We start from the raw sequence: 21,229 nt of genomic DNA, 5'->3' as shown, positions 1-21,229 counted from the left end.
GTTCCAGGTGTTCTGCTGCTCCAGAGGCTGAGATGCCAGCCTGGACAACATAGCAGGAGCCTTCTCAAAACAAAACAAAAACAAAAATAGAAAACCACTAGTGGGGCTGGGGATGTGGCTCAAGCGGTAGCGCGCTCGCCTGGCATGCGTGCGGCCGGGGTTCGATCCTCAGCACCACATACCAACAAAGATGTTGTGTCCGCCGAGAACTAAAAAATAAATATTAAAAAAAAAAAAGAAAAAGAAAACCACTAGTGACTTAACCAGTGGAGACAAGATATGGTCAGATTCCAGATGTATTCTGGGGGAAGCTCTCAAAACAAACTGATCATTTGGCTGTAAGCTGTGAGGGAAAGGGAAGAAGAAAGATGACTCCCAGGCTTTTTAAAAATATATTTTTATTAGTTATTGATGGGTCTTTATTTATTTATATGTGATGCTGAGACTTGAACCCAGTGCCTCGCACATGCTAGGCAAGTGCTCTGCCACTGAGCCACACCCCTGAGCCACACCCCAGCCCAGACTCCCAGATTTTGAACAGAGCTATAGTTTGATTGTCATAATGTATGGAGATGAGAAAGGCATGGGAGCAGCATTTGACGGGGAAGGAAAGAAATGAGCAATTCTGTTTTAGTCATGATGTGAGATGCTTGAGATGCCTACTACACTTCCAGGAACTTATGGCTGTATAAGGTGTTATATGAATCTGGAGTACAAGGGAGAAATAGAAGTGGGAGAGAAGTGGGTTACTAGCAATTTATATTAAGTATAGTACAGCCATGGACTGGTGAGATCATGCAGAGGGAATGGATGTAACGCAATTTGAATATTGCTTGGTCACAGAATTAATGTTAATAGGTGGAACAGATTTTTTTTGGGGGGGGGTACAGAGTATTAAACTCGGGGGCACTCAGCCACTGAGCCACATCCCCAGCCCTACTTTGTATTTTATTTAGAGACAGGGTCTCACTGAGTTGCTCAATACCTTGCTTTTGCTGAGGCTGGCTTTAAACTCATGACCCTCCTGTCTCAGCCTCCCACACCACTGGGATTACAGGCATTGCCAGCACGCCCAGCTGGAACAGATTTTTTAATCACATACTCAAATTTCTTGATTTTAAGAAAACGGACACTCAGGAAACACACTTAGTCCTATATCACTCATCTTGCTAGAACTAGAATCTAGGCATGATACCTAGATCTAGGCTCATTTGAAGACACTTTATTTCAACTCCCCTCTGAGAGAACCCATTAACAAGGCAATTCTCACTGCCATAATAATTTATGACCACAATACATTGGTGGTTAATTCACATTACTTCTCTGTCCTGCGGGAAGCTGCTACTCTCTCGAATATGTCACTTAGAGCAAATAGCCCTGGCTTCCAAAGCAGATTTTGATTCTGACTCAGTTCTGAGAAACTTATAATCATCTGTTTTTAATACCACTGGGAATAATTAATCAGACTAAAAAACCCACTGGGTGACATGGTTGAAGATGTCCTATTTAAATGACCATATTTGTCAGTCATTTAGCTGACATATATGTCAAAATTCCTAAAAAGATTTTAAATTTTTCTGAACACGAAGAGATTCCATTTCCATCTGATATTATTCAACATACTGAAGCAAATAATCAGGGGGATGTCAATCAACTGTAGAGAAAAAGTGGCAACAACAGGTATCTTACAGGTCTTCTTTTTTTTTCTTTTTTTACTTTACATCTCTATTCCTGTTTTTTTAAATTTTTAAAAATTCTTTTTTTTATTTTAGTCATACATGACAGCAGAATGAATTTTGACATATAATACATACATGGAATGTACATACATCAATCATATTGTCTATTCTGTTGCCCTTCATATCCTCCCTACTCCTCCCCTCCTCTCCCATCCTTTCTCTCTATCCAATCTAATGTGACACACTTGATTTTCTTTTTCTCATTACAACATCATATATGTATTCTGTGTAACAATGAGGTTCTCCTTCCATCTTCTGTGCAACTCCCCTTCTCCCTCTTTTTCCCTCCCACTTCTCTTCCCTATTTAGTGGTAGTCTTCTTCTCGTGCTCTTCTTCCCTATCCCATTTTGAGTCACCCCCCTTATATCAGAGAAGGCATTGGGCATTGGTTTTTTTGGGGGGATTGGCTAACTTCACTTAGCATAATCTGCTCTAATGCCATCCATTTGCCTGCAAATGCCATGATCTTATTACTTTTTAGTGCTGAGTAATATTCCATTGTCTTACAGGTCTTCTTGGTATATAAATTTATGTGGGAGGCCATCCTTGCACATGATTTGAGTTACCTCCCTGTCTGGGTGAGAGACCCTTAGACACAGCTGTGTCAGAGCTTTCCCCACCCTTCTCCAGGTCCGATTGAGGGCTAATCATCCCCCCCCCCACCTTGGGACGCTGCCCCTCTTAATCTTCATTGGATGGGATTTTCCCCAGAATCTTTTGTTCCCTTCCCTGGCGTGTTCTCTCTCTCTCTCTCCTCTCTTCAGTAAACTTTCACTACCACATTGGGTGGCTGGAGGCTGGAGCTAGGAGGAGCCATCCTGAAGCTAGTTTAAAGGTAATTAGAGGGCTGGGGATGTGGCTCAAGCGGTAGCGTGCTCGCCTGGCATACGTGCGGCCCGGGTTCGATCCTCAGCACCACATACAAACAAAGATGTTGTGTCCGCCGAAAACTAAAAAAATAAATATTAAAAAAAACTCTCAAAAAAAAAAAAAAAGGTAATTAGAGTCTTGTCTCTTTAATTCAAAACTCCCTAGTGGTTCCTCACGTCTCCAACCTTCACTCATGAAGCCAGAGTGGGTCGAAGGCTAAAAATTTGAGAATGAAACACACTCTTATTTAGTTGCTGAGGGTCTTGTTAAAATGCTTAGGCTGGCCTCAAACTTATGATCCTCCTGCCTCAACCTATCCATCACTGGGATTACAGGAATGCATCACCATGCCTACCCCCTACTTTTTTTTTAATTTAAGGAAACAAAAGTGGTAAACATGCAATTCAAGATCACTAGTGTTTTCCTAGGGATTAAGGGGGTGACAAGTCTAAGGATGCTTTATATTTCTCTCTAGATTCATTTTGAAATCAGAAAATGTGTATGCTTGTAATCTTAATCTCAAACCAAAGGAACAGACTTAAATTATTCTGTTACTCTGGTTTAAAATAAAATTATACAAAATAAGACTTAGTGAGCATACAAAATAAAGTATGTGTTTTTAATATCATGAGTATTAACCAAATAGACCATACAAAAATCTGTAAAAAAAAAAAAAAATGTAGTACCAAATGATTTAATACTCAATTCATTTTTTTTCATTTTATTTTTAGGATGGTTTCATTTTTCAGGACAGAATGACACAAATACAAGAAACAATCTTCAGGGCTGGCTGAGACCACATTTATCTGCTCTCTCAAAGCATTAGCTCAGGCCCCAAAAGAGGAATTACAAATCTGAGAAGTTAGGGAAAAGATATATAGACTAGGGATTCTAATTAAACAAGGAAAATCATTAATGACACTGGTATTCTATTTTTCATAGTAATACTAATACAAATGTAACATTTTCAAATCAAGGAACCTGTCATTCCTTTCCTATTAGCTTTATAATCCCTATGAAATAAAATTATATAAAGGTGTAAACTGATATGCCTCTTTTAGAGACACTGCAATATAGAAGAATAATTGGTTTTTTTGTAAGCTTCTTCTGAGTTCTGCAGGCTTCATGGTACTTCAGAGCCCCAGTAATCGAGCAGTTCATGACAGAAGATAAAAGTGAAAAAGTAGACACAGAGATCTGTGAAGACTTCACCCATTTTGCTATAGGTATCCATTGATCGATTTATCACTTCAGCAGGAATTCCAGATAATAGAAGTGCTGCTGTCAATACTGTTGTCTTTATTTTCTTTTCACTCTGTAAAGACAAAGATTCAAATTAACTTTACATCTTTCAGCAGACTACATAAACTCTATAAAACATGATGAATTCTGCCTAACTGGTTTAGAGCTTGTTAAGAAAGTTTTAAAACAACATGCTAGCATTTACTGAGAATACAATAGGCAAATCAGTAAACTATAGGCAATAGCAGGTAAGATTCTATCAAAAATTTTTAAAAGGTGTCATCTTGGAAACAAGGCACAATTTGAAATATACATGATACCACAAGGCAAAAAACAGGAAAATCATTATTAGTTAGGACTTCAATAACTGCTAAATGAATGACACGGACAATGTGGCATTAGGGCTCAAAGGAGATAGAAATTGTCCCAGTTTTCTGTAAATAAAGGAATAATTCTATAGGAGGTAGAAAACAGGTCTTCAAGAAGGAGCAGCACTTAGATTGGGAGAAATAAGATGAGAAATCTTATTTTAAGTCTCATGATAACAAAAGCCAGAGGCAGAAGAATGCTGATCATACTGGAGAACACTGAGTAATTTGTAACCATATCACAGGAACATCCTTAAAGGTCCTACATGATATGCAAAGAAATTCACACCTGATTACATGCACAACAGGATATCATCGGACAAGAATACTTTTGTGGGAAGAGAGAACATTTATTGTCTCATTTTTAAAAAAAAATTCAAAGTTGCTTTTTTAAAAAAAGTTATTGATTGGTATCAAGAAAACCACTCACATGGTTCAATAATTTTAGAAATATAAAAAGTTATGCCAGATATGGTGGTGCACCTGCAGTCCCAAGTATTCAGGAAGCTCAAGTGGGAGGATGGCTTCGGCCCAGGAGTTTAAGACCAGCCTGGGCAACAGAGAGGGACCCTGTCTAAAAATAAATACATAAAAATTAAAAATAAAAGTTATAATTAACTAAGAAAAATGAAGCCCATGTCCACCAAGACACAGAGAAAGTTTCTTAGAATTAAAACTTTAGTCAAAATGACCCAAAACTGGGAACAGCCATGATATCCATCAACAGGAAATCAAATAAACAAATGGATTTATTCATACTCCTGATTTATCACTCACCAAAATAAAATGGAATCAACTATAAATATACTCAAAAACTTGATGAATCTCAAAAATATCATGCAGAATTAAAGAAGGCTTATAAAAACACAAAAAGGAATAAATGATCCTATTAATTACTAAAAAAAACTAATTTATGGTGGGAAAAAGAAAATTAGACCTTTGTGGGAGAGGAACTGGGAGTGCCTGGAAAGGGACACAATCAAACTTTCTGGGATGATACAAGATTCTAAACCTTGAGTTTTGCAGGTTGTCAGAACTTATCAAATGGTTCACTTAGAACATGCGCATTTCCTTTACAAAAAGTTAACCTTAAATAAAAAGAACCAGCTAGTCAGTCTCAGCAACTTAGCAAGACCTTGTCTCAAAATAAAAAATAAAAATAAACTAGGCATAGTGGTGTACACCTGAATCCCAGCAGCTCTGGAGGCTGTGGCAGGAGGATCACAAGTTCAAAGCCATCCTCAGCAATTTAGCAAGGCCCTAAACAACTCAGAGACTCTGTTTCTAAATAAAATACAAAGTAGGGCTGAGGATATGGCTCAGTGGTAAGACATCCCTGGGTTCTACACCAGTGCAAAAACAAAACAAAACAAAAAAGAACCAGCTGGGTAAGGGGATGTTCACCTATAATCCCAGTGACTAAGGAGTTTTGAGGAAAGAGGATTATAAATTTGAGGCCAGTCTCAGCAATTTAATGAAGTCCTAATAACTGAGCTAGAGTCTGTCTCAAAAAAAAAAAAAAAAAAAAAAATTTAAAAAGGATTGGGAATATAGCTTAGTGGTAAAGCACCTCTAGGTTTAATCCCCAGTAAACCCTCCCTAAAAAAATAAAAAGAACCATAAACATTGACTTGGAGTTAATGATATGTTAGAGGGGTGAAGTATACAGATATGTACATCTATAACATACTTTGAAATAGAGCAAGAAAAATAAGATGGATTTGAAAATAAAAAATTCTATACATGACAAATATAATGAGAGGTTAATTACAGAATCTACATAGTAAAGATAGTGTTCACTGCACAATTCTTTCATTTGTGTGTTTAAAAACTACTGCAGCATCTGGGCACATTGGCACATGCATATAATCCCAGCTCCTCCAGAGGCTGAGGCAGAAGGATTCTAAAATTTGAGGCTAACACAGGAAGTTTAACTTAGACCCAGTCTCAAAGTAAAAAATAAAAAGGACTGGGGTTGGGAATGTAGCTAAGAGGTAGAGTGCCCTTGGATTCAATCCCCAGCACCACAAAGAAAAGGGGAAAAACCTAACATAACAAAACAGGCAGGGTGGAGCATGCCTGTAATCCCAGTGGCTGGGAGGCTGATTGCAGGTTCAAAGCCAGCCTAAGCAATTTAATGAGGCCCTAAGCAACTTAGTGAGACCTGTCTCAAAATTAAAAAAATAAAAAGGGATGAGATGTGGCTCAGTGGTTAAGCACCCCTGGGTTCAATCCCTGGTACCAAAAAAAAAAAAAAGAAAAAAGAAAGAAAGAAACCACCATAACAAAATGTTGTTTTGTCGAAAGTGTAAAAGTCTCCCTTTCTTGTTTCTCCCCCATTTACCTAGTAATCTATACACAGCTCTGTTACTATTACTGTTAATACTATTACTGTTTTTTTAAAATAGCTTTTATTTATTTATTTTTTTAAAGAGAGAGTGAGAGAGGAGAGAGAGTGAGAGAGAGAGAGAGAAAATTTTTAATATTTATTTTTTAGTTCTCAGCGGACACAGCATCTTTGTTGGTATGTGGTGCTGAGGATCGAACCCGGGCCACACGCATGCCAGGCGAGCGCACTACGGCTTGAGCCACATCCCCAGCCCCAATACTATTACTGTTAATAGTTTCATGAATATATAAACAAAATCAAATATGAATTATTTTGCATCCTTTTCACACACAAAAAAAGGAGTATGCTACAGATCATACTTCTACACTTTTTATTTTTCTCTTTTAATATTTCTTGGACAGCTTACCACTATGACTATAGGGAAAACTTCTTTTGTGTGTTTATGGTGCTGAGGATCAAACCCAGGGGCTTGTGTATGCTAGGCAAGAGGCAAGTGCTCCAACTCTGAGCTACATCCCCAATGCAAGAATGAACTTCTAGGCCAATGCTTTAATTAAAATGATATTTCTTTCTTTACTCTTTTACTTTCTGTATTTGACCAATTTGAGCTTCAAAACACAAATATTTTAAATCCATCAAAACCAAAAACAGATCTATTGGCCCATTAGAAATGACTAAGCATGGGGTGAATGCCTGTAATCCCAGCAGCTGTGGAGGCTGTGGCAGGAGGATCAAGAGTTCAAAACCAGCCTCAGCAATTTAGTGAGGCCCCAAGTGACTCAGCAAGACCCTATCTCTAAATAAAATATAAAAAAGACTGGGGATATGGCTCAGTGGTTGAGCACCCCTAATATGAATCCCCAGTTCTAAAGAAAAAGAAATGACTAAGCAGGGCTGAGGGTATTACTCAGTGGTAGAGCACTGTCTAGCATGCATGAGGCCCTGAGTTGGATCCCAGCACCACCCATACAAAAAAAAAAAAAAAAAAAGGCTAAGCAAACAGCCAACTAGTCATTTTTCAGCCAAAAAAATAAAAAATAAAAAACCCAAAAAACTCAAATAAAGATAAAGTGCATTGTTACCAAGTGTTCAATAAGGGGCATAGTAAGATAGTCAAAATAATTTTATTTTATCTTTATTTATTTTTTAGGTGTAGATGGACACAACACAATGCCTTTATTTTTTGTGGTGCTGAGGATTGAACCCAGGTCCTGCCTGTGTTAGGCCAGCGTTCTACCGAAGAGCCACAATCCCAGCCCTCAAACCAATTTTTAAAATTTATTTCTTTTGGGCTGGGGATGTGGCGCGCTCGGGTTCGATCCTCAGCACCACATACCAACAAAGATGTTGTGTCCGCCGAGAACTAAAAAAAATAAATATTAAAAATTCTCTCACTCTCTCTCCTCTCTCACTCTCTCTTTAAAAAAAAAATGTATTTCTTTTATTATAAATAAAATGAATTACTAAAGTTAATTAGTAATTAAATTGAACACTTTTCTTAGACAAGTACTATTAATACTACCCTAAGGACCTCAAACCACATGGACCAACATTTTTGTAAAATATAATGAAAGTGTATGATAATATAAAAGTACTACGAAAATTCCTGATTATCCACTTTATTATTTTTGGGGAGTACCAGGGACTGTAGATGTATACACAGTCTTATGGAGCTCAAGTTGCCTGATATCCAAGATAACTTTACTTGTCTGACCAAGTTTTATGTGAGTTTTTTTGTTTGTTTGTTTTTGTTTTTTAACTCAGGGGCACTGGACCACTGAGCCACATCCCCATCCCTATTTTGTATTTTATTTAGAGACAGGGTCTCACTAAGTTGCTTAGTGCCTCGATTTTGCTGAGGCTGGCTTTGAACTCACAATCTTCCTGCCTCAACCTCTTGAGCAGCTGGGACTGATCGCTCCATTTTGAACTTAATACATCTTGAGACATAATTAGTTTGAAGATCAGCACTGGCAGGCAAACCATATTTTGAGCATCACTGATCCAGAACACAAGTAGAACCACATAAAACTTGGTCAGACAAGTTTTGGTTTTGGTACTGGGGATTGAACCCAGAGGCACTTAACCACTGAGCCACATCCCCAGCCTTTTTTATTTATTTTGAGATGAGGTCTTGCTAAGTTGCTTAGGGCCTCATTTGCTGAGGGTGTTTCTGAACTTTCCATCCTCCTGCCTCAGCTTCCTGCGCTGCTGGAATTACATGCATGAGCCACTGTACCCAGCAGGACCATTTTTTTTTTTAAGTTCTTAAAATTAGCTAGTCATGAATCAATCTAAATACATCACCAAACTTAGAAAAGATTTTAATTTACCTTGGGAAAATATTTGTACAGTCCCATGTATGCAAGTTGTAAAGTAAGAAATGGAGCAAATATGGACTGTGAAGATAAAAGATAAAATTAAATATTTCCAACATAATCATTCAAACCACAATAAATCAAACAAAAGCTATAAAATTCCAAGCAAAAAACTACAATAAAATACTAATTTAGTGGCTGAAAGTTATATAGTTCTTTCAATTTCCCCAAAGTCTTCTCATAAATATTTACTTTTAAAATTATTTAAGAGTATACACTAGTGCTAGATATATAATAATACATCATGAATTTCCTTCACCTAGAAGGATCTAACTGACAACCTGAAGTATACCTAAAAGGCCTAACACTCAAAATATACACCATTCATTCCTTAGACTTTGGGGCAAAGAATAACTCAGATGGCTACCATCTTAAGCCCTCAAATGAGGAGCTATTCACACTATAGATAAAATGACTTGATGATCTGGCTTCTTAGGCAAAATGGAAAAGATCAAAGTAACACTTAATTTACATAATTATTTCTAAAGTTAAAAATATTATGAAGGGAACCAAGAAGCAAAGATCACTAGGTGGCATATTACAGTGAGAGCAGTGAGAACTAAACAATTGAAAAGTTCATAGTGAAGAAAACCAAAGCAAAAAAAAAAAAAAGCTCCTGAAAAAACGAGGCACAAAAATGAGATGATGCTTTAAAAGCATGAAAGCACAGAGTCCTTTAGATAAGAGAGATAAAAGCAGCTACCTAGCTCACTAAATGTTAAAAGCATCATCAATCTTTGCTATAATTTATTATCAGGGAGAAAAAAAAATCAGATCTGTTGATTATAACTAAAGAAACATTTGCATAAAAAGATTTTCAAAAACTGTTTTGCTTAATGATATAAATCTTAATTACCTGGAAAATTTGTTTATGTGCCTGATATATGGTAGATATTCTTAAAATGTCTATTGAACAGAAATAGTTCTAAGAGCAAGATGCGAGTGAACTATGAGCTATGCTTTTCTGCAGCCTTCCACTACTGTAAAATAACAGGACCACATCATGGTACAAAAAAGGCCTGTCATACTACTTCAACATTATGAAAATGTTGAAATACCTTTTGACACACAGGAACTCTATACTATTTGGAACTTAATAATTAATATACTTTCTATATTGGCACTTAACCCTTTGGTTCTAGTATGAAACTGCCTGGATTTAATCTCAGCTGTCACTTAGATGCCGTGTGACCTTGGGCAAATGATTTAACCCGTGTCTTCATTCCTTTACAGATTTAAATGATATCTAGTTCATAAAGGATGAAAATTAAATAAATTATTACAAGCAAAGCACTTTATGGTAGCTGGCATAAAGAATACCTTTAATAATTATTAATAGGCTCTCATTCTATAACTATGGTGAATAATGAAGTTTATATAATACACCTCCAAATAGCTCCATAAATCTGGTAGATATTAACTTAATATTGGCAATTAATCCTGCGAATTAAAAGTACTTATCATATATAGCCAACTTGCATTTTCCAAATTTAGTCAGTTTATAGCTCTTTCCTTACCAAATATTTGCAAACAAAAGCTCTGACGCCAAGAGCAAGAAGAGCACATCCCACCAATCTAAATATTCGAAAAGAGTCAAATTCTTCTGATGCACTTCCATCATCTGGATTGGGCTTTTCACTGATCAACTGTTTCCGTAATTTCATTGCTTCTTCAAATCTGGAAAGGTACTGTTCTAGGCCATGGCGAGAACCCCTCTGGACAGTGTCCGTGGTCAGGTCCCCTCTGTTTCGCTGTCGGAGCTCAAGGTTGACATCATTACTGCACTCCGGTGGTTTAATAAAAGAGTCCAATTTGTCTCCCAGCTGGGTCCCCTTTACCTCCACAACACCACCCTGCTGGTCAGTTGTTCCTGGACTGACTGAGTCACCCAGCACTATTCGCTTTGAAACGGAAGGAATGCTGAGGGAGTTCAGTTTATCACTGTCCTGCTGCTTTGATTTTGCTTGACTTTCCTCTTCTAAGGGGGAAAAAAAATTAAAAGCCTTCTGTTATTACACATGCGTTATGTGTTAATATTTTTAAAATATGTTGCTGCAGCTAAAACTCGACAGTCACTAAATCAAAATACTCGTTTTGCATAAAATAAAAACAAGTTCCTCTTTCTATACCATCAAACGATATCACCCAAGAGTATTCCTGCAGAGGAAATAATCCAAATTTTGTGGGTAGGAGATAGGACTAATAAACTAGGAAAGATACTCAAGGATGGAAGAAGCTGTCAAGACCAACTTTTCATGGATAACATATTCCAGAAATATGACTGCATTGGTTGCACTAGCTTATTTGGTTAAAAATACAAAGCCATTAAAGATTTTTAAGATCTGAATTTTAAAATAAAATTTCTGAATCCAGAGCCCTGTGAGCATAGGGTGTGGCATAGCCTACAACTATTGTTAGGCAGCCATTAGGGCAGCCATTAGTAAGTACTTACATAGTTTTAGGATGCTGCTGATTCAAAACAAAACAAAATAGAAATAAGTTTCAAAACAAAAGAACAAAATACAGAAAGATACTAAGTAGTCGGGTGCAGTGGCACACCTATAATACAGGGAGGCTGAGGCAGAAGGATTATAAATTCAAAGCCAGCCTCAGCAACTTGGCCAGACTCTGCTCTAAATAAAATGTAAAAAAAAAAAAAAAAAAGCTGGGGATGTGGCTCAGTGGTGAAGCACCCGTGGTACCAAAATGTGTGTGTATATATATAAATATTATATATATTATAACATATATATTATATATTACATACATGTTATTTATTATATATAATATTATATATAATAAATAATGCTCTGAGAAAGAAAGAAGATCCTGATATTAACCATTAATGGAAAAAACGTTTCTTCTAAGGGTGCTCCTACATCTCATTTGAACTGTCTGAAGTTGACACTACCCAAGCCTCACAGAAGTCACGAAGATCTAAGGAGCTTGCAAAAACTGACTAAGGCAATCACTTAAGAACACACTTAAAATTTAAACTTAGCATTCTAAGTGTTCAATTATATTCACTTCAAAAGCATTTATGGGACAAGTCTTTGGGTGAGAATGTACTTTCCTTTAGAGTGAAATGTGGTTCCCGAAATAAACCGCAGTAACCTCACCTAATGAGAGAAAAATCTCAGGTGAGGATGTCGCACCTGTTGGGTCTATAAAAGATGATCACTTTCCCCCCATCTCTTCTAGAAGGTCTGTTGGTCACAGTGTTAAGAGCACTGAACACCGACACCAAGATATGAGTCCCTGATCCACGTAGGATGGACGAGCAGGCAGTTCATAAAGACAAGAGTTATACAGCAAAAGGCAATAGAAAGTAGAGGCCGGGAAGGCAATGGAAGGAAAAGCATGTGGAACAGATGGAAACGAAAACAATTGCCCTGAGGGGCGCGGTGGACAGGTCAGTCTGGGGATGAAATGTACTCCCTTCAAGAAAGGGCTGAGGGACTCAGGGGCCAAAGCTTTGCACCGGGTGGGGACAGTCTCAGCGAAGCTCCGGGAAAACTGTGCGGAGTGACTAGGGCCGTCCTGGAGTTAAGGAGTGAGAAGGGGGGGGGGGGCATCACTTATACAGGCAGGAGCAGAATGGAGGTCAGCGAGCAGGGTTTGGTCCACAACGTCAGTGCAGTGGAGGAGGGAGGGCAGAATGATCCTGAAGACCGTAAGGGGTGGGCGGAAAACTCAGGGGAAACCGAGGCTCTCACCCGCGCCGCTCCCGGGCCTGTGAAAGCCCATGATGCGGTTGATGCGCTGCTCCGAGTTCATGAGCAGCTTTCTCCGCCGAAGCTCCGCCCGACGCTGGGAAGCAGACATGCCTGAGCCCGCCGAGGCCCCGGGTCTGTCCCCGCCGTCGGTGGCCACGGTCACCGGCTCCATCCTTCCTCCACAGTGTGAGGGACCTGGCAGTGGTGAGAGAGGAGGTGTCGGCGCGGATGACTTAGGGCCGCAGAAAACACGTCACCCTCCCACGGTAGGTCCGCCCCCCAGCGCGGTGCCAGAGTCGGCCGGCTGAGCACGCGCGGCCCGAGGGACCGCGCACAGGCTCTGGCCGCCATCTTGGGTGAGGGCAAAGAGGGCACGCGTCCCTACCCGCCTTCGCTGGCTCTCACTTACTTGCCTTCCCCGCTGTTGAGTCCCCTCCGCTGTTCATGCGGAGGTAAAGAAAACCAGCACTCGGCCTGACGGGTGGGCAAGGACGCCAGTGAGGAGCGGGTTCATGCTACATTATTGCCAGGAAGCAAAATGGAGATTGCAGCGTCAGGCGCCTGTCTCCAGACCTTCTGTGGTCTGCTCGCCGGCTGGGAAATACATAACTGCGGGAGCGACGCCTGGGGGAGCATTGACTGGGATTTATTGGGGGATGCCGATTCTCATCCTGAACCGCCCTTCTTCCGGAAACACGCCCGGTTTCTTCTAGGCTTACATTCTTGTTCAAATGAGGTTTTCCCAAGAAAGCCTTCCATGTCCATTCTATCTAAATTAACAGAACTCTGAGTGTGTGTTTGGTACCGGGGATTGAACTCAGGGGCACTCGACCACTGAGCCACGTCCCCCGCCCTATTTTGTGTTTTATGGAGACATGGTCTCACTGTGTTGCTTAGCACCTCGCTAAATTGCTGAGGCTGGCTTTGAACTCGCGGTTCTCCCGCCTTAGTCTCCTGAGCCGCTGGGATTACACCGCACAGCCCTCTATGTTCCCTTGTTTTGCGTTGTTTCTCCTTCACTCTCAATCACCTCCCCATGCTAAGTGTACTAATTTTGTTTGTGTCTCACTAGCTGGAATGCAAGCTCGGTGAAGGCAAGCCTTGTTTTGTCCACCGCTGCAGTTCCTAGAACAGCAGGCCCAGTAGGCGCAACGTTGAGGGCCCCTAGTAATTTGGGAGCCCACGAAAACGCTTCGATTTTAGTTTCTTTTTTTTTTTTTTTTTTTTTTTAAGAGAGAGTGAGAGGAGAGAGAGAGAGAGAGAGAGAGAGAGAGAGAGAGAGAATTTTTAATATTTATTTTTTAGTTCTCGGCGGACACAACATCTTTGTATGTGGTGCTGAGGATCGAACCCGGGCCGCACGCATGCCAGGCGAGCGTGCTACCGCTTGAGCCACATCCCCAGCCCGATTTTAGTTTCTCTTAGTATCAGAGGAAACAATTATTATCATATAATAACGAGCCAAATCTGAGTTATAGTCGTCTTTAATAGCAGCACAGTTATAAAGTATTTTAAGTAAGTTTACATGGAGGCAGGAGCCCCCAGGCAAAATTGCCAGTTAGGTAGGACTTCAGGAAGCCAAAATGGCAGAGGCAGGGTACATAAGAAGGACTTGGCTGGAGGACAAGACAGAAAACTGGTCACATCCCTGTTTACCTTAAGTCCCGTTACCATGACAACTCCCGCCACTGAGGATGTATCACCATGACAACGCCAGCCACAGGTTTGGTGTTTTAAAGTGACCAGTGGGGGTAAATTGGACAGTATTCTAATTAGGTTTTCTAAAGTAACCAATGGGGAAATTGGACAGTAATCAGGTATCATAAGGTAACCAGTGGGTAAGGTCTTCAATCAGGTCAGTATAGGGAAGGGAACACCTCATAGCTAAGCATATAAGACACTGATTTCCAGACATCAGGACCTTGAGTCTCTCTTGCTGGGCCCACTCTGCTACTTCCACCTTTAATAAATCTGTGCATTGCCTGTGACTTCTGTGTGTCTTGCTCAATTCTTTCTTATGCACACCAAGGATCTGGACCCTGACAATAACACCATGGGCCCAGGAAAATAAAAATGTAATCCTTGCATTCAGTAATCAACTAAGTGAAAGACTCCATCAACACTTGCTAAGAGGGGAGGGACCACGGCCAGGTCCCTGAGGCTCCAGTGTAAATCAGCCTGTTGGGCTCCTTGCAAGGAAACATGGTACAGGATTGAGATAGGAATCTGAGATTACCAAGAGGAAAAGATAAATCGAGTCTCTAAAGAGAAGTGCCAGGGCTGGGGATGTGGCTCTGTGCTAGAGTACTTGCCTGTTGCCTGGCATACACAAAATCTCAGGTTCAACCCCACCACGAGGGGGGGGGGAGGGGGAGGAGAGAGAGAGAGAGCCATTCCCATAAACCATTGGAATGCAGAACCCCCCCCCCTGCAAGAACTGTTTGAATGTGAAACAAGCAGCAAGCACTCCTGAGCAACCCAGTCTTTGGCTTGTCATTGCCCACAAAAAGTAACCCCCCCAACAAAGGGGTTGCTTCTTCTCCCTTGCTCAGAAGGCTGAGGCAGGAGCCAAGTTCAAAGCCAGCCTTAGCAAAATCTACTTACTGAGCGACTCAGTGAGACCCTGTCTCTAAATAAAATACAAAAAAGGACTGGGGATGTAGCTCATTGTTAAGTGTCCCTGAGTTCAATCCCTAGTACCGAAAAGAAAAAAAAAATCAGTTTATCACTGAGTATAGTGTCACACACTTGTAATCCTGGGAGGCTGAGGGAAAAGGATCGCTAGTACAAGGTCTGTGGTATTTTTGTTGCTCAATTTAAGTTCGTTTTCATTTTTATTTTGTTTTCTTTTAACAGTGTTGGGGATTGAACCCAGTGCCCCTGTACCACTGAACTACATCCCAAGTCCTTTTTTAAAATTTCATTTCAAGATAGGGTCTCTCTTGGGCTGGGGATGTGGCTCAAGCGGTAGCGCGCTCGCCTGGCATGCGTGCGGCCCGGGTTCGATCCTCAGCACCACATACCAACAAAGATGTTGTGTCCGCCGAGAACTAAAAATTAAATATTAAAAAATTCCCTCTCTCTCTCTCTCTCTCTCTCTCCCTCTCTCTCTCTCTCTCTCTTCCCTCTCTCACTATCTCTTTAAAAAAAAAAAAAAAAGATAGGGTCTCTCTAAATTGCCTATGCTGATCCTGAATTTGAGAGCCTCCTGCTTCAGCCTCCCAAGTGGCTGGATTGCAGGGGATATTGCATACATGTACAACATAGCACCACTCAGTGACTGGCTAGTTATTCACTTTGCTTTCAACAACCAGTCACTGTAAGCTCTTTCAGTTGACTTTATTGAATAGCCAAATTGATATATTAGCACAGATCAAATGATTGCTTGGATTACAATGCGTGTGTGTGTGTGTGTGTGTGTGTGTGTGTGTGTGTTTGCTGGGAATCGAACCCAGGACCTTGTGCAAACAAGGCAAGCACTTTATCCACTGAGCTATATCCCCAGCCCCAATATTTATTTATTTTTTGGTGCCAGGGATTGAACTTAAGGATGCTTAACCACTGACCTACATCCTATTCCTTTTTATTTTTTATTTTGAGACAGAATATCACTGAATTGCTTAGGGCTTCACTAAATTGCTGAGGCTGGCTTTGAATTTGTAATCCTCCTGCCTCAGCTTCCCAAATTGCTGGAATTACAGGCATGTGCCACCATGTCCGGCAGTATTAATTTTTTATATATAAGAATAAAACAGTGAAAACTACAAACTGCACAAAGGAAGACAAATCTTGTTTCTAACATTTGAGAGAATAGAGATTTAACCCCCACTGGCAATCAATAATAACTTGAATTTGAGAATAAGAATTTAATTTTACAACATTATATATTATTTATAAAATTAAAAATTCTATATAAGGATTATATATGCAATAGTTACAACATTTTTAAATTTTTTTTTTAGTTGTAGATGGACACAATAGCTTTATTTATTTATTTATTTAATGTGGTACTGAGGATCATACCCAGTGCCTCACATGTGCAAGGCAGGTACTTCTACCACTGAGCTACAGTCCCAGCCTCTAGTTAACAACATTTTGAAGTCACATTTGGTGATCCTCTAGATAATAACTGTTATGCATATTTGATTAAGAGAAACACTTTCTTTATTTTGGTTGGAGATGAAACTCAGTGATAGAGCACTCACCCAGGGTCCAATCACAGTATAAAAAAACAACAAACAAACAAAAATATTGTTATTCTAAAGGTTGCAAAATAATCTAATAGACTCAATTCGTTACACTAAAAACAATAAAATTTTCGCAATCTAAAATAAATGGTACTGCTTGAGTGAATGTTATTATCAGACTTACAGAAATGTTATTTTAAAAATTCTAGAAATTAGAAAAAGTACTTTTTATGGTAGAACTGAAAAATTCAGATTCATATACCAAGATTGCTGTTGTTTGTTACGTTAGTAGTCTTTAGTAGTTATAGAGCTGTAGAAAATTCAAGGATCCTCGGGTTGGGGGTTGTGGCTCAGTGATAGAATGTTTGCCTAGTACATATGAGGCACTGGGGTTGATCCCCAGCACCACATAAAAATCAATAAATAAAATAGAAGTATTTAAAAAAAATTCAAGGATCTTTCATAATTTACAGCTATATCTTTTAAAATGTGTCATAGTAGAATTATTATTTGCTTTACATCAAAAAGAAAGAAAAGATGACTGCAGATAGTTTCTTACTGTCCCCTGCAAAACCTTAGAAAGCATTGAATATTCCCCAAAAGCTCATTTATTCTCTCTCTTTTTGTTTTTTTGGGGATTGAACTCAGGGGCACTTAATCACTGAGACACATCCCCAGCCCTATTTTGTATTTTATTTAGAGACATGGTCTCTCTGAGTTGCTTACTTAGTACCTCGATTTTGTTGAGGCTGGATTTCAACTCAAGATCCTCCTGCCTCAGCCTCCTGAGCCACTAGGATTACGGGTGTGCATCATCACACAGGCTCATTTGTTCTCTTATTATCTGGAGAACAAATATTGTGAATCCTAATTAATTTTTTTTTTAACTTTTCTGGTACTGAGGATTGAACCCAGGGATGCTTTACCACTAAGCTCCACCCCCAGCCTTTTTTTATTTTTAAAAATTTTTAGACAGGGACTTGATAGATTACTTAGGGCCTTTCCAAATTGGTAAGGCTGGCCTTGAAATTGCAATCCTCCTGCCTGAGCCTCCTGAGTCACTGGGATTCCAGGTGTGTGCTACCACACCTGGCTGAAATTTATGTTTTTTTTGAACTGTTATAAAATTACTTTGGATTGTGCATGTTACACAATATCTAAAATGTTTTTTTGGGGTGGGTACCAGGGATTGAACTCAGGGGCACTAGACCACTGAGCCATATCCCCAGCCTTTAAAATATTTTTTAAAAGTAAATTTGTGAAATATATGCTAAAACAGCATGCAGTAATAACAAGAGTCATATTATTACCCTATGTACCTATATAACTATATGACCGATGGGATTCTACACCATGCATAACCAGAAGAATGAGAAATTATATATAGCATTATATATGCTATATCAAAATGCATTCTACTATCATGTAGAACTAATTAAAACAAATACCAAAAAATTTTTTTAAAAAAAGTTCTGTTAGACACTAAATGTTTTTGTCTCCTCCCCCCACCACATACAAAAATTATGTGTTGAATGAAGCCTTAGCCCCTAAAGGAATTATATTTGGAAGCAGAATCTATGAGGAGGTGATAAGGTTAAATGAGGTCATAAGGGTGGGGCTCTAAAGCAACAGTGTGATAACCTTATAAGAAGTGACAAATACATCAGTTCCCTCTGTCCTTCCACTATGCAAGAACACAGTGAGAAGGAAAGCTGTCTGAAAGCCTGGAAGAGATTTCTCACTAGCAACTGAATCAGCTGGTACCTTATCTTGGACCTATAGCCTGTAGGGAACTGTAAGGAATAAAACTGTGAAAAATAAAGTTCTGTTGTTTAAGCCAAAAAACAAAAAATAATAACCAAGCACTTCAGAGTAGTGCATGCTTGTAATCCCATTGGCTCAGGAGGCCAAGGCAGGAGGATCACGAATTTGAGGTCATCCTCATCGACTTAGTGAGTCCCTGTATCAATAAAAAATAAAAAGGACCTGGGATGTAGCTTAGTTGTAAAGTGTCCCTGATTTCAGTCCCCAGTACCAATGGAAGAAAAAAAAAAGTAATATCCATTTAGGAGGCAGTGAGGCATAAGGAAGATTATCCCTAGAAGCATAAATGTTTCTCTCTGTAAGATTCTTTACTACTATTAAGAATGGACCTAGGAATGTCAATACATAAATCACATTGAGAAGAAAATTTTAATTCTTTAAAAGAACATCAGTGTGTTATGACTTTGCTTCTTAAAAAGAGGGGTAAATATAAATTTGATTTGTTAAAATTTGAAAATTGCTTCCTAATATATCAAGCAGCTTTCAAGAAAATTTTCAGTTGAATGCGCCACTTGAACAATGAAAACAAATTTTAATCCTATTTAAGGAAGATGATATTTTCAAGAAACCCAATTATTCTGATCCATCTGGTAAACAGTAGTTCTATACTCCTGAAGGGACCATCCTAAACATTTCAGTTAAAGTTAGCCCATATGGATATAAATCTGAAAGTTACTGTTTCATTAAAACTTAATTATTAAACACCTTAGAAAAATGTTGCTGATAACATTTGAGATAGCATTTAAGAGAACTTTAATTTCTTTCACTGATCCTCCTTTTCCCAACACTTACTATGTATCAGAGAGCAGAAATGTATCCAGCAAAACCCCACAAGACCCAGGAGTAGTGGCATGCCTGTGATCCCAGCGACCCAGGAGGCTGAAGCAGAAGGACTACAAGTTCAAGGCCAGCTTCAGCAATTCAGCAAGGCTCTAAGCAACTTAACAAGGACCTATCTTTAAAATAAATAAATAAATAAATAAATAAATAAATAAATAAGGAACTGGGGATGTAACTCAGCCGTAAACCATCTCTGGGTTCAATTTCCAGTACCAGAAACAAACAGTTTTTAAAAAGAAAAACGTCAAAAATCAAGACAATTAAAATTTCTCATTTCTCTATTATCACTGTCAGTTCCAATATATTTATGAAAACAGCTGAAAGGGTTTTTACTGAATATTAAAATAGTATGGCATGTCTTCTGCAGCCAAATCAGAAAATCACCTAATTACAGCTTTCACTTCGAATCAAAGTGATATTGTCCTTCAACCATAGAGAACACTTAAAGCTTGAACACTTTCCTTCAAGTTCTTCTCAACCTAGACTACACTTAGTTTACTCTAGTTTTAATTAACATGATGCTCCTTTGTCTTCCTTAAAGAAAGAAAAGAAGTATGGGGAATGAATTCTAGTTTTTCTACATTCTATTTATTTATTTATTTATTTATTTTTTTGTATTTTCTGATTTTAAAAAGACCATTGTCACAGGGCACAGTGGCACATGCCTATAATCCCAGTGGTTTGGGAAGCTGAGTCAGGAGGATCTCAAATTCAAAGCCAGCCTCTGCAACTTAGTAAGACCCTGTCTCAAAATAAAAAATGGATGTGGCTCAGTGGCTAAGCACCCTTGGGTTCAATTCCTGGTACAAAAAAAAAAAAAAAAAAAGTTCATTGTCAATGGACTTGTAACTTCCTTGCAATGCTTGGTGTTTTGGGATTTTAAATGTAACAACCAAAATATCAGAAAAATAAAAATGATAGATAAACATGTGGAACACAAAAGTCTTTCTTTTACCAAATATTCTTTGCCTATGCAATATTGCCTTTTCTTATTTCAATACATGATAACTCAAATATAATTGGCAACAAAGAATAAAGGTATCTAATCATATGTAGATATACTTTGGTTGTTTTGTTTTGTTGGCACTGGGGGTTGAACCAAGAGCTTCACACGTGCTAGGCAAGTGCCCTGCTACTGAGCTATATCCCCAGTCCATTAATATTTTGGGAACAAAGAAACCAAAAACAATAGTTCAGAGTTGCATGTTTTGGTCTCTGCTATTGTCCTCTATTGTTTATAGTTTACTGAAATCACGGCGAAAACATCTTTATCATCAATGTAGTTCATAAACACAAAAGGAAGGAATTACATACATCCAAGAATCCTGAATGGTTACAATTTCCTTAGGAATAACTAGATCAAGTTTCTTTATTCATTCATTTATTTACTTGCTGTGGATATACAAGAACTCATAATTTGATAATATGAAAGTGCAGATTCTGTTATGTCTTTGTGTGTGTGTATTGAACCTGGAGTTGCTTTATCAATTAGATAATATCTAGCCATTGTGTTATTTTGAGATGGGGGTCTTGCTAAGTTTTGGAGGCTGGCCTTGAACTTGTGATCCTCCTGTCTCAGCCTCCTAAGTCACTGGCAGTGCAAGTCTATGCTACTGCGAAAATTCCTTGAAGGAAGTTTGCTTTCATTGGACTCTCAACCCTTAGGAATAAAAGACAAAAATATTTATATACATCAAATAAAATGTAAAAGTAA

The 21,229-nt window shown here is 38.8% G+C and overlaps 1 protein-coding gene and 1 long non-coding RNA gene across 2 annotated transcripts in view; one reads left to right on the top strand and one right to left on the bottom strand.

Moving 5' to 3' along the window:
• Positions 1-3,318: 3,318 nt before the first annotated feature.
• On the bottom strand, positions 3,319-12,971 carry CAMLG (calcium modulating ligand). Its single transcript, XM_081303209.1, has 4 exons — positions 12,665-12,971; positions 10,466-10,926; positions 8,904-8,969; positions 3,319-3,925 (listed from the first exon to the last, which is right to left on the bottom strand). The coding sequence occupies exons 1-4, from the start codon at positions 12,834-12,836 to the stop codon at positions 3,734-3,736; spliced, it is 891 nt and encodes a 296-aa protein (XP_081159335.1). The 5' UTR covers positions 12,837-12,971; the 3' UTR covers positions 3,319-3,733.
• The window catches only part of LOC308654171, a 21,322-nt gene continuing 12,888 nt past the window's right edge, over positions 12,796-21,229 (top strand). Inside the window, exon 1 of the long non-coding RNA XR_014023193.1 lies at positions 12,796-12,930. This is a non-coding gene — a long non-coding RNA (uncharacterized lncRNA). The remainder of the gene's footprint in view (positions 12,931-21,229) is intronic.

The sequence above is a fragment of the Spermophilus citellus genome (assembly GCF_964194105.1).
Source record: "Spermophilus citellus genome assembly, chromosome: 1".
Lineage (NCBI taxonomy): Eukaryota > Metazoa > Chordata > Mammalia > Rodentia > Sciuridae > Spermophilus > Spermophilus citellus.
This window is presented reverse-complemented; position numbering and strand designations above follow the sequence as displayed.

Coding starts and splice junctions, on each gene's coding strand:
- CAMLG (XM_081303209.1), bottom strand. CDS start 12,836: ATGGAGCCGGTGACCGTGGCCACCGACGGCGGGGACAGACCCGGGGCC. Junction 10,927..12,664: donor CAGGCCCGGGAGCGGCGCGG/GTGAGAGCCTCG, acceptor TTTCCCCCTTAG/AAGAGGAAAGTCAAGCAAAA. Junction 8,970..10,465: donor CTTTTGTTTGCAAATATTTG/GTAAGGAAAGAG, acceptor TTATCTTCACAG/TCCATATTTGCTCCATTTCT.